The 12931-nt window shown below is 40.2% G+C and overlaps 1 protein-coding gene and 4 non-coding genes across 6 annotated transcripts; 1 reads left to right on the top strand and 4 right to left on the bottom strand.

Annotated features, from left to right (window-relative positions):
* Positions 1 to 946: 946 nt before the first annotated feature.
* Positions 947 to 1137, bottom strand: LOC114553403 (U2 spliceosomal RNA). The gene has a single exon (XR_003692315.1). It is a non-coding gene; the product is annotated as a U2 spliceosomal RNA (small nuclear RNA).
* Positions 1138 to 3956: 2819 nt separating this feature from the next.
* LOC114553407 (U2 spliceosomal RNA) lies at positions 3957 to 4147 on the bottom strand. The gene has a single exon (XR_003692319.1). It is a non-coding gene; the product is annotated as a U2 spliceosomal RNA (small nuclear RNA).
* Positions 4148 to 4959: 812 nt separating this feature from the next.
* On the bottom strand, positions 4960 to 5123 carry LOC114553395 (U1 spliceosomal RNA). Its single transcript, XR_003692307.1, has one exon. It is a non-coding gene; the product is annotated as a U1 spliceosomal RNA (small nuclear RNA).
* Positions 5124 to 6091: 968 nt separating this feature from the next.
* LOC114553402 (U2 spliceosomal RNA) lies at positions 6092 to 6282 on the bottom strand. The gene has a single exon (XR_003692314.1). It is a non-coding gene; the product is annotated as a U2 spliceosomal RNA (small nuclear RNA).
* Positions 6283 to 8595: 2313 nt separating this feature from the next.
* Positions 8596 to 12903, top strand: vstm5 (V-set and transmembrane domain containing 5). 2 transcript variants are annotated; one of them, XM_028574551.1, is made up of 5 exons: positions 8596 to 8761; positions 8966 to 9258; positions 10831 to 11157; positions 12252 to 12395; positions 12830 to 12903. In XM_028574551.1, the coding sequence occupies exons 2-5, from the start codon at positions 9183 to 9185 to the stop codon at positions 12859 to 12861; spliced, it is 579 nt and encodes a 192-aa protein (XP_028430352.1). In that variant the 5' UTR covers positions 8596 to 8761; positions 8966 to 9182; the 3' UTR covers positions 12862 to 12903. The 2 variants fall into 2 exon arrangements, with proteins under 2 accessions (XP_028430352.1, XP_028430353.1); XM_028574552.1 differs by having other exon boundaries at positions 8939 to 9258.
* The last annotated feature ends 28 nt before the right edge of the window (positions 12904 to 12931 follow it).

The following is a 12931-nucleotide window of genomic DNA, read 5'->3' as shown; positions in this document are numbered from 1 at the left end:
GAAACACCACGCTGACTAATGGTGCCGACAATATACAAATGACCAACATCAGAGACTACAGAAGGCATGAACATCTACAGGATTTAATATAGAACATGTTTACACTGAGGCTAACAAAGGTTATTTACACTTCACTTGAGAAATAACGCATATATATTTCCCATAACGCAATGCTGTATCTTCAAGTCAAAAGCAAACTCCAAAGTCACCCGTTTAATGTATTTAACTCCAACAAACTAGTAACAGCCCAACAGAGAGTTTAAATAGGAACAAGCTAAATCATACTGCAACAAAAACTAGTTTGATCCACGTTTGAAATTCAGAGAAACATAAAAACACACTTCTGTTTCTCACATTAAAACTACTTCCTGTCTTTGTTCGTTTCTGGGGGGCAACTGACCCACCACCACCTATTGGTCTGGAGTGTGAACAACACTTTAGTAAACATTCATCTCTGTGCTTGTGTCTATGCAACGAATACAGCAAGAAGAAATAACTTAGATAACAGAAAATGAAGTGCATATGCCTTTTAATGTCAGCAGAAAGCCGACTGGGAAACAGCGGCAGAAATAATGCAGAAAGGATTCTCACTTTTGGGGAATGAGCTAACCTAATTATCAGACTGAACCAACAGTTCATTTCAAAACTACAGTGAAATAAAACTAACAAACATCAAGTTTGAGGATCTACCAAGATCAAGAATCTACAAGCAGTGAGTGCAAAGAACAGCACATTTCTTTTAACAATCTCCTCTCTCTCTACAGTTACTGGTTTGATTCATTTTACAGTGACAGGCATTTAAATCATGTCTCCACTTTGAAACCTCCTGCTCTTAAAACAACAATAACAGCACCAGAGCACTTATATTACACTTATATAATAAAATGTACCCACCACCACAACAACAGCGTGAGGATGTGAATAAGATTGATGTTAAACATTGAGAGGGGGGTGCACCGTTCCTGGAGGTACTGCAATACCAGGTCGATGCGTGGAGTGGACGGAGCAAGCCCCTATTCCATCTCCCAGTTCCAAAAATCAATTTAATATATGGTCCCCGGGTAGGGGACGTATCAGATATTAAACTGATAAGAACAGATACTACACTTGATCTTAGCCAAAAGGCCGAGAAGCGATACTGAGAAAGGGTCGGCAGAGAGGACCACATTCTCCGCACGCTACGTCTCACCTATGGGTCGGTAATTAACTACAACCAAACTACTGTTTTGGTCACCGTATAAAACAGGAACAATGAACGTTTGAGTTCATGTACAACTGGTGATGGATTGTGGCGATATTTATAACAAGCTTATGCTTGTGTTTGTACTAAGACTGAAAACAATTATTTAAAATGTTACTTGAGAAAACATTTCCCATCATGCAATGCTGTACCCCCAAATCAGAAGCTAAAGTCACCAGTTGAAAGTATATGACTCCAACAAATGAGTAACAGCCCAACAGCAAGTTCAAATAAGACTAAACTAAATCAAACACACTTTTATTTCTCACATTACCACTACTTCCTGTCTTTGTTTTCTGCCGGTGGACAACTGACCCACCGCCACCTATTGGTCTGGAGAGTGAACAACACTTTAGTAAACAATTACCTATGTGCTTCTCTTTGTGAAAACAGGAAGAATAGTCAGATTCTTGTTTTCTTCACTGATTGACAGTTTACTTCCACATTAACAACAGAGACGTTATGACTGATGTCACATTCATTAAAGCTGTGGTTCTCAAACTTTTTCGGTCATTCCCCACTTTGGACAAGGTGGAATTTTAAAGCCCCACCTGCCCCCATCGGCCCAACACAATGCTAATGAAATACACAACAAGCTTAAAGGTGCAATATGTAATATTGTATGTAATACTGGCAGCTAGCGGTTAAAATAGTTACTGCACTACCAATTCAAAATACTGGAGAGTCGTCTCCCCCGCCCCCTCCTGCCCAGACTCGAAGTTCACGGGGGTTGCCAGGCTGAGACCGCAGCATTCACAAAAATGTTGCTAGACGCTTTTCTCACATAGCCAGTTATTACTCCACAGCACAGCGGAGTAGCTAATGCTAGTCTCACATGCCAGTCTCACATAGCCAGACATTCTCACATAGCCAGACCACAGCACAGCAGAGTAGCTAACGTTAGATGCTAGTCTCACATAGCCAGACATTACTCCACAGCACAGCAGAGTAGCTAACGTTAGATGCTAGTCTCACATAGCCAGACATTACTCCACAGCACAGCAGAGTAGCTAACGTTAGATGCTAGTCTCACATAGCCAGACATTACTCCACAGCACAGCGGAGTAGCTAACGTTAGATGCTGGCTATATTGACAGTCATAAAAGCCCGTGCTCACGTGGAGTTCTGTAACCAACTGACAGACACACTTTTTCGGCTTAAAATGACAGTATGAACCGCTAAAAACACAACAACCTCACTGTTCTCTCCACACGCCAGTCAGGCACACTTCCTCGGCTTAGAATTACAATACAAAACGCTAAAAATACCACTACCTTGCCGACTGAACACACTTCATTGGCTTAGAATTACGGCAACAATCGCTAAACACACTGCAAACTCATAGTCCCCTCTTTCCGATTTACAGCCCCCCTGTCGTGGCTTAAAATAACTCACCGTGGTCGGCTCCAGCCGCTGAAGAGGCTACACGCTGTAAACAGCCATGGGCTGCTTGCCTGGTCCTCCCGGTAACGTTAACAGTTAGCAGGGTTAGCATGGCGGCGTTAGCCAGGACCAGTCGGGATCACTTTACTGGCTATGTCTCAATTGTTTTTGCGAGTAACCAACTCGGTTACTCTAGCTATATAATTCAATGTGAGTACACAAATGTTGAAAGGACAAAAAATGCCCATCCCTAGTAGCTGTGATAAATTAGCGTGGAGCTAATGCTTACCGGTTCAGGAGAAAATAAGCCAACTCTGCGTCCTTTTGGGCTCTAAGCTGTCTCCATCTTTCAAATACATCTCCAATATTTACCAGGGGTTGTTACGTCTCTGGTCCCAAACGCGGTTAGAAACATGCTGTTTTCATTTTTTTTTATGTCATGTAGAATCTATCTCCGTTGATCCTGTTGGTTTGTGTGCTGCTTTCATGACTGTACTAACGTTACAGCTGTAGCGCGCTGGGTTTACGTTTTTACAGGTCTATCTGGCAACCCGGCCTGGCTGTCAAACTGGGCCGTTGATAACAACACACACACACACACACACACACACACACACACACACACACACACACACACACACACACACACACACACACAAAACACAAACACAAATTCACACACACACAATGTAAATTTCAAAATGAAATAATACTGAAATTAGCATTGTTGTCAGAAAAGATAGTATTTCAGTTTAACATGTTTCCTTAATATCTGATGAGGCATTGGTGTCATTTTTGGATTTATTACAGTACAAATATTACATATTGGACCTTTAAACTGTTCCAATTTATTGAACTACTAGTATCAGTATAGTAACAAGTTGTATCTAAATACAAACTAACAATTTACATCCAATAACAGCGAGTTCAAAAATAAATCAAACCTGGCAAACAGCAGCAGAAATTATGCAGAAAGGATTCTCACTTTTGGGGAATGAGCTAACCTAATTATCAGACTGAACAGACAGTTCATTTAAAAACTACAGTGAAATAAAACTAACAAACATCAAGTTTGAGGATCTACCAAGATCAAGAATCTACAAGCAGTGAGTGCAAAGAACAGCATATTTCTTTTAACAATCTCCTCTCTCTCTACAGTTACTGGTTTGATTCATTTTACAGTGACAGGCATTAAAATCATGTCTCCACTTTGCAACCTCCTGCTCTTAAAACAACAATAACAGCACCAGAGCACTTATATTACACTTAAAATGTACCCACCACCACAACAACAGCGTGAGGATGTGAATAAGATTGATGTTAAACATTGAGAGGGGGGTGCACCGTTCCTGGAGGTACTGCAATACCAGGTCGATGCGTGGAGTGGACGGAGCAAGCCCCTATTCCATCTCCCAGTGCCAAAAATCAATTTAATATATGGTCCCCGGGTAGGGGACGTATCAGATATTAAACTGATAAGAACAGATACTACACTTGATCTTAGCCAAAAGGCCGAGAAGCGATACTGAGAAAGGGTCGGCAGAGAGGACCACATTCTCCATGACGCTTCGCCTCACCTATGGGTCGGTAATTAACTACAACCAAACTACTGTTTTGGTCACCGTATAAAACAGGAACAATGAACGTTTGAGTTCATGTACAACTGGTGATGGATTGTGGCGATATTTATAACAAGCTTATGCTTGTGTTTGTACTAAGACTGAAAACAATTATTTAAAATGTTACTTGAGAAAACATTTCCCATCATGCAATGCTGTACCCCCAAATCAGAAGCTAAAGTCACCAGTTGAAAGTATATGACTCCAACAAATGAGTAACAGCCCAACAGCAAGTTCAAATAAGACTAAACTAAATCAAACACACTTTTATTTCTCACATTACCACTACTTCCTGTCTTTGTTTTCTGCCGGTGGACAACTGACCCACCGCCACCTATTGGTCTGGAGAGTGAACAACACTTTAGTAAACAATTACCTATGTGCTTCTCTTTGTGAAAACAGGAAGAATAGTCAGATTCTTGTTTTCTTCACTGATTGACAGTTTACTTCCACATTAACAACAGATGTTATGACTGATTTCACATTCATTAGAGGATGAATCTGGATTAATTTAAAGTAATATGTGAGGGTATAGTAACGTTAAAGGAGCTTATTTTACTGTGTTAATAGTGTCAGACGTTACATGTCATGTTTCCTACTTTTAATAAATAAACCCTTTGAGCCACTGTTCTCCAGATCCTTTACATGTAATCCAGCATCTTCTAGCAAAGCTTCATCTGATTATTCTGATGTGTATATTATCATTTAACACGTTATCAGGGGAGAGCGCGAACGCAGTCCCCCACTATCACAAATTATGCAGTCGAGATTCCCACATTTGGGGAATTCGCAGAGGTCAGCTCAGCCGGAGTGCAATGGCCAAGCCTCGCCCTGGGTGAACCACCTTCTTGATCATGGTATCTCCCCTGCCAGGTAAGTATGAGTTGTACACGGCACAGTCAGGAGAGTCTTTCACAGAAACACCACGCTGACTAATGGTGCCGACAATATACAAATGACCAACATCAGAGACTACAGAAGGCATGAACATCTACAGGATTTAATACAGAAGAAACATTTTTACACTAAGTCTGACAAATATTATTTACACTTCACTTGAGAAATAACGCATATATTTCCCATCATGCAATGCTGTATCTTCAAGTCAAAAGCAAACTCAAAAGTCACCCGTTTTATGCATTTAACTCCAACAAACTAGTAACAGCCCAACAGAGAGTTTAATTAGGAACAAGCTAAATCATACTGCAACAAAAACTAGTTTGATCCACGTTTGAAATTCAGAGAAATATAAAAACACACTTCTGTTTCTCAAATTAAAACTACTTCCTGTCTTTGTTCGTTTCTGGGGGGCAACTGACCCACCACCACCTATTGGTCTGGAGTGTGAACAACACTTTAGTAAACATTCATCCCTGTGCTTGTGTCTATGCAACGTATACAGCAACAAGAAATAACTTGGATAACAGAAAATGAAGTGCATGTGCCTTTTAATGTCAGCAGAAAGCCGACTGGGAAACAGCAGCAGAAATTATGCAGAAAGGATTCTCACTTTTGGGGAATGAGCTAAGCTAATTATCAGACTTAACAGACAGTTCATTTCAAAACTACAGTGAAATAAAACTAACAAACATCAAGTTTGAGGATCTATCAAGATCAAGAATCTACAAGCAGTGAGTGCAAAGAACAGCACATTTCTTTTAACAATCTCGTCTCTCTCTACAGTTACTGGTTTGATTCATTTTAATTTTAAAATCATGTCTCCACTTTGAAACCTCCTGCTCTTAAAACAACAATAACAGCACCAGAGCACTTATATTACACTTAAAATGTACCCACCACCACAACAACAGCGTGAGGATGTGAATAAGATTGATGTTAAACATTGAGAGGGGGGTGCACCGTTCCTGGAGGTACTGCAATACCAGGTCGATGCGTGGAGTGGACGGAGCAAGCCCCTATTCCATCTCCCAGTTCCAAAAATCAATTTAATATATGGTCCCCGGGTAGGGGACGTATCAGATATTAAACTGATAAGAACAGATACTACACTTGATCTTAGCCAAAAGGCCGAGAAGCGATGCTGAGAAAGGGTCGGCAGAGAGGACCACATTCTCCGCACGCAACGTCTCACCTATGGGTCGGTAATTAACTACAACCAAACTACTGTTTTGGTCACCGTATAAAACAGGAACAATGAACATTTGAGTTCGTGTACAACTGGTGCCGGTTTGTGGCGATATTTTTGAGAAACCCGTGTTAAAAAAATGCGACTTCTGGTGTCTTCCGGGACACGTGGTATGCTTTAGTCCAATAGGGTGTAAGAAACTTCAAACTAATGCTTCTAATTTCCTTTTACAGACATGTTAGCATATGTATATATATATATATATATATTCATTCATTCAACTCAACTTATTGGCGTTAAACCACCCTGTGCAGTTAAGGAAAATAATGTTTTCGCACTTCAAAACTCACTTCCCAACAACAAACACAGAGCTCCTCCACGAGTTTCTAGTGGCGAAGAGCGCTAACTGCACACTTCACAGCCTTCAGACTCCCATAAAATGATGAAACCCCGGCAAAGCAATCATTTACCAATTTACCGCGGACGCCATGCTCCGCTACTCATCCAGAACAGGAAAAAAAATAACCATTATTGTGACACAGGTGTCACAATCATAATGAATGCCAGCATGTCAAACAGTTGCAGGCAAAGACAACGAGCCAATCAGAGGGAGAAGAGGGCGGGTTATGTCTTCGCCATCCGAGGGAGAACAAAAATGGTCCACCATTAAATTTAACCCAAGTGTTGACTTTGGGTAAAATTGACCCGTTTTCAATTTTTGTTTTATATCAGAAAATATGGGACGTAGAAATAAGCGCTGAAAATGTGTAGAAGAAAAAGTTTAACAATTTAAAACGTTGGAAAAAAGCAAAAACAAACTGGAAAAAAAAGGCGTCAAAAACGTCGAAAAAAAATGTTAATGCAATAAACTGTCACTCTTTCTAAAAAAAATAAAAATAAAAAAAACTATATGTTACTGCAGTGTCTTGTTGGTTAAATACGCAGATTAAACTCGTGTAACGTTAATGTTACGGTGACAAAAAACGGCCCTGAGGCGTTAAGTAGGCCTATCGTGATTATCGGACATGAAGGTGAAGTAACCCGCTATTAGGGACTGGAGGTCGGTCTGAAATAAACTAAAGCGAGCAAGTCATCTTCCATTGCCACCCCGACGAAATAAGTATTGACACAACTCAGTTTTTACTACGCAAAGGGTAGCATAAAAACAAAATACTCGTTTTGGCAAGCTAACGTTAGCTTATCAAAACACGTTTAACGTGCTGGGACCGAAAAAAAGGCCGTCTTCCTCCTCAATAGCTGTTATCTAAATAGTTAACGTTATATTCTTTCTATACAGCGATAAGAAATGTTACCTTATTTCGTTAAAATTAACTTACCTTGACGATAAAGTTGTCCTCGACCGCGGCCGAAGTATTCCCGTGACAAACAGCAGCAGCTCTTCTCTTTTTTTTGGCAGCAACAGAGTAACGTGACCCACTGCGCTTGACCGTGTGCAAAATTACGTATGTTTAGCTCAACCAACCAATTAGCGTTAGCGACGGGGCGACCTCTAGCCCACCCGGAAGAGCGTGCGCCATATCAATGCGCCATGTAGGCAATAATACATAAGCAATAATATCGTTAACATAGATAATAAATAATAATAATTGCATTTTAGTAAAGCAACAATTTTCGAGCTTTCGGATTGCTCCTTCTTTTCAGGGCGTTTGAAAATAAATGTACACAAGTATTCAGAAGGAGGGGGGTTGCGGGTCAATGTCACCAAACATGACATCTCCTTCAAAGAAAAAGCTTATTTTATATTATTGTCTCGAGCAGAAAAAATAAAAGCTTAAAACGCAACTTGCTAGTGCAAAGTTAGCACCAACAAGGCAGTAGTTAAGAAATAGATTGTTTAGCCTATTTTTCTTTTACAATGCACAAAGTTTTTTAAAGCATTTTTAATTTGTTTTAATAATATTGTTTTTAAATGTTTAGCTGTCAAAATCCTTTCCATCAGTTAACGGTTAAATGGATAACTGTTGACATCCCCAAGCCATTAAGTGGAATATCGTATTCCATTACTATCAACAGTTAAGTAATCAGAGGGCCACATGTGCAATTTTATATAAAAATGTCTATTTTTGAGTGTCTGGCTGAAACACCACGACCCCTTTGGTAGTTTAAAATTATTTAAAATTATTTATTTACTGCGATAAGTCAAATTAATTTCTCTGATCCCAAGCAAGATGTCTATAAAAAGAGATCAAGATTATTTAAAAAAGAAATCAGAAATTAAAATAACACACACAAGCAAGAAGCTTATTCATGTCTCACAAATTGAAATGTCAGTTCACTGTGTGTGTTGCTTTGTGCATACGTGTGAACACACACTTCCTGTTTGACATGTTTTACCAGGTGTGTCACAGCATGAATTTACTGGGTGAATTCAAACCTGTCCCGGTTTCATTTTGCGATAGTGTGTCTATACAGGTGAGTGTTTGTTGGGTAGGGTGGGGGTGGTGTGGTGGTGGTAGTAAGTAAATTGAGAAGGATTTGTGTGTGTGTGTGTGTGTGTGTGTGTGTGTGTGTGTGTGTGTGTGTGTGTGTGTGTGTGTGTGTGTGAGAGTGAGTGAGATATCACATAACGTTGAGTACATGTTTACTCAGTCATTTCTGGCTGAACCTGCCTGATAGGTGTGGGCTGGCTGGCACTGACTTGCGCAGGTATGAAGAGGAATCCAGCACAGTCCTGAGAGAGGAGGGAAACTACAGCACTTCTGTGACGGGAACTCTACCCTGGGAACGAGGAAAGGCTGTTTTGGAAGGAGAAACACAGGAGAATACTTGAGAATGTGAAATAAACCGGAGGAGATTCTTCAACTGAGGTTCGACCAATGGGTCTGGGATTCCAATGTGGCATTTCAGGCTCTGGGACGTACAAGATGTTGCTGTGTTTCTCAGCATCACATTATATATGTGTCACCTAGGTAAGCATTCCAACACATGCTTATAATGTGGTTTTCTCTGTAGCATGCCTATGTGGCAATCTTATATTTGCTCAGGGCTAAATACATAGGATGAGGATCCGGTACTTTCAAAGAGAACTTAGTGGAAATTCTGGCAGGGGTGAAAACTAGAGACAGAACTGTAAACATCAGATTGCCCAAGCTCCCAGTGCACGGGAATCTGAATTGCAAGGAAAAAAGCATTTTTTTTCCACACCGTCTTGTTACGTTTAGTCTGCCTTGGTAATCTCAGGTAGAATTAGTTACCTGTGACTCGTTAAGTAAACACCACCAGCAGAACCAGATCCCCCAGTAAAAACTTGTGAAAATATTTGATGAGGGGCGGCCAAAACAGACCAGCACTGTTGGCTACATTCAAATAGATACTTCTCAGCTTGTTTGACTAGTTTCATCCCTCCAGCTTGTAATTTGCCAAAAGAAACTAACAGAGCAGCACATTTCTGGCTGTACATGGAATTCAATGCATATGAGTCACAGTGTTGGCCAGCAACAGTGACTTACTGTGTCTTGAAATGCAAAACATATGAGGTAAAACATTTTCTATTTATGGTGCTGTATGTGTCATACTCTGAAATGTTTCCAGTCTCTCCTGCCTAGATGAAGGTTGAACAAGAGCTAAAATGGTGAAAGACAAAGGTGTGACCGTAACGATCATGCAGTGTGCAATATTGTTGTGCCTTCTGAGCAAACATCTATCTATCTATTTATCTATCTATCTATATATCTATATATCTATCTATATATCTATCTATCTATATATCTATCTATCTATCTGTCTGTCTGTCTGTCTGTCTGTCTATCTATCTATCTATCTATCTATCTATCTATCTATCTATCTATCTGTCTGTCTGTCTGTCTGTCTGTCTGTCTGTCTGTCTGTCTATCTATCTATCTATCTGTCTGTCTGTCTGTCTGTCGGTCTGTCTATCTATCTATCTATCTATCTGTCTGTCTGTCTATCTATATATCTATCTATCTATCTATCTATCTATCTATCTGTCTGTCTGTCTGTCTGTCTGTCTGTCTGTCTGTCTATCTATCTATCTATCTGTCTGTCTGTCTGTCTGTCGGTCTGTCTATCTATCTATCTATCTATCTGTCTGTCTGTCTATCTATATATCTATCTGTCTGTCTGTCTGTCTGTCTGTCTATCTATCTATCTATGTCTTTCTGTCTATCTATCTATGTCTTTCTGTCTATCTATCTATCAATCTATCTATCTATCTATCTGTCTGTCTGTCTGTCTGTCTGTCTGTCTGTCTATCTATCTATCTATCTATCTATCTATCTATCTATCTATCTATGTCTATCTATCTATCTGTCTGTCTGTCTATCTATCTATCTATCTATCTATCTATCTATCTATCTATCTATCTATCTATCTATCTATGTCTGTCTGTCTGTCTGTCTGTATGTACAGGCTCTTGCCCCATATCTTGATGTGTATCACATCTGTTTTTGAACTCCAAAATGCATTCACAGTTCATCTATAATCCATATCTTCACATATCTTCATCCTTTTCACTTTGGAAGCTGGAGCCATCTCCATTCAGTCTCCCCAGAGGAGCCTGACCAGGTCGGTGCAGGAGGATGTGTTTTTCTCAGTGGATGTTACCTGTTTTGGGATCCCCACCATACAATGGACCTTTATGTCAGGGGCAGTGAGCCGCACCATAGGGACTTGGGAGCCGGGGGTGTACACCAACATAACAGAGGATTACAGCAGCAGAGTGCAGTCCTTCAACAATGGCTCAATGGGCCTGTCAGACCTGCGGCTGCAGGATTCTGGATACTATGTGGTCACTGTCACAGACACGGCAGGAAGCAGCAAGGATGCTGGCTTTGTCCTGAAAGTGAACGGTGAGTGGGTCTGGGCTTCTGTGTATGTCATTCGATGGGAGTGCTACATTTTGGAAAACCTCATTTGACCACATTTTCTTTTGCACTAACAGCATTAAGTCAAATTAACAGAGCTTGATTTCTCACCTGCTGCCTAATACAAGCGAATTAGACTAGAATATAAAGCAAGAATGTTAAAAAAAACAAAAAACAAAAAACAGGATGTACCACAAAATACAGCTAGTGATAAAAAAAACCTCATAAAGTGAAATTTTCATGCCATGGGACCTTTAAGATCCACTTTGCCTTGCTCAACAGCATTGTGGTAACAGTTGTTGGCGTATAAGAACGGCAGTTGCCCTGCCAGCGTTTCCCAAACTTGTCTGCACTTATCCCTCCTTTATTACCACCACTAAGGTGCTCTTGAGGAAGTCGCTAAACCTTAACTACTCAGTAGCCAGTAGGTCAGACTTTGGTTGTACTGGGCAGCAGGGGCACAGCCCCATGACAAAAATTCAAATTGGGCCCCTGTGCAGCTGTTACCACCACATCTCTAGGACCTAACTGTCCCATCAAAAGCTTTACATAACTCTAATTAAAGGCTTGCAACTGTCTTGCTTCTTGTAGTTCAATACTAGTCAGCTTCCAGGTGGGAATGTGCGTAAGTGAGCTTGAGGCATTCCTACAAAAAAAGAACTGAATAAATAAAGGTAAAAAAATAACCAAATCACTGGCAAATTACAACATTTTATGGACATTTATGATGTAATCAGCTACTCCGGTATCTGTGAAGGTATTGAAAGTCTGGAGCGACATTTTGAATGTGCCGTTCAGATCTTCCGATCAAGCAGATACTTTGAGTTTATCATAGTTATTCATCAGTAGACGACACGAGCATTCATCTGATAAACATTACAGTCAGATACAGGATTTTACTGTTAAAAGGATGATACATATAGGTATACATACCAAATGATCTTGACATAAAAATTGTAATGTTATTATTTCTCAACACTTAACAGAGTAATTGTTGTGTTTGCATCTTTGGAAATAGTCTATGCCCAAGGCTATTTTGAAGTGAACATGATTTGGCTTCCTGTGTCTCTGTTCTCCAGAGGTGCTGTATGAGGATCTTCAGTACCTGTCGGTCTCTGCCTTAGCACTGGCCTTTGTGGCTGCCCTTCTCATGCTGGCCACATGGCTACTAGACAAGGCCTACAGGAAGATAGTTGCATGGAGACGCAGGAAAGAGATGCCAGGTAAACGTAAAAATTATTCTTTTCTTTTCTAAAGTGCATGCCCCTTTATGAACAATCATTTTCTATTAAAGATAAAATTTCACTTAACTACTCAATGAGTTATTACAGAAGCTTAGGGAAATAAAAATGTAGGATAGTGGCATGTACTGCTGTTTGTTTAGATGGTACTAAAATGCTTTTTTGAACAAGAATATATTTGCTGGATCTTTATTAAATGAACCCACGTTTTATATAAGCTTGTATGGATGAGTGTAGTTCAGTTTATTTTGTTGCTGCTACATCATTGTGTGTGATGTACGAATATGGCTTTGTGGGCGTGAATGTGGGTTTAAGTTATTTATTGTGCGTAAGTATGGGTGTGTTTGAGTACAAAGGTCCATTATAGCTTTGTTACATCGGCGCATTGTGTTAAGTTGAATTCTCCTTTTATGCAGAAAATGACGCAACAGAGCTGCAGCCCCTCTGAAGGACGTCTGGCTGTGCTTTATACCCGGCCGGGAAACACCAGAGACTGTTCATCTAACAGAAGGACTGCT

This window comes from Perca flavescens, chromosome 3 (assembly GCF_004354835.1).
Source record: "Perca flavescens isolate YP-PL-M2 chromosome 3, PFLA_1.0, whole genome shotgun sequence".
Taxonomy (NCBI): domain Eukaryota; kingdom Metazoa; phylum Chordata; class Actinopteri; order Perciformes; family Percidae; genus Perca; species Perca flavescens.
This window is presented reverse-complemented; position numbering and strand designations above follow the sequence as displayed.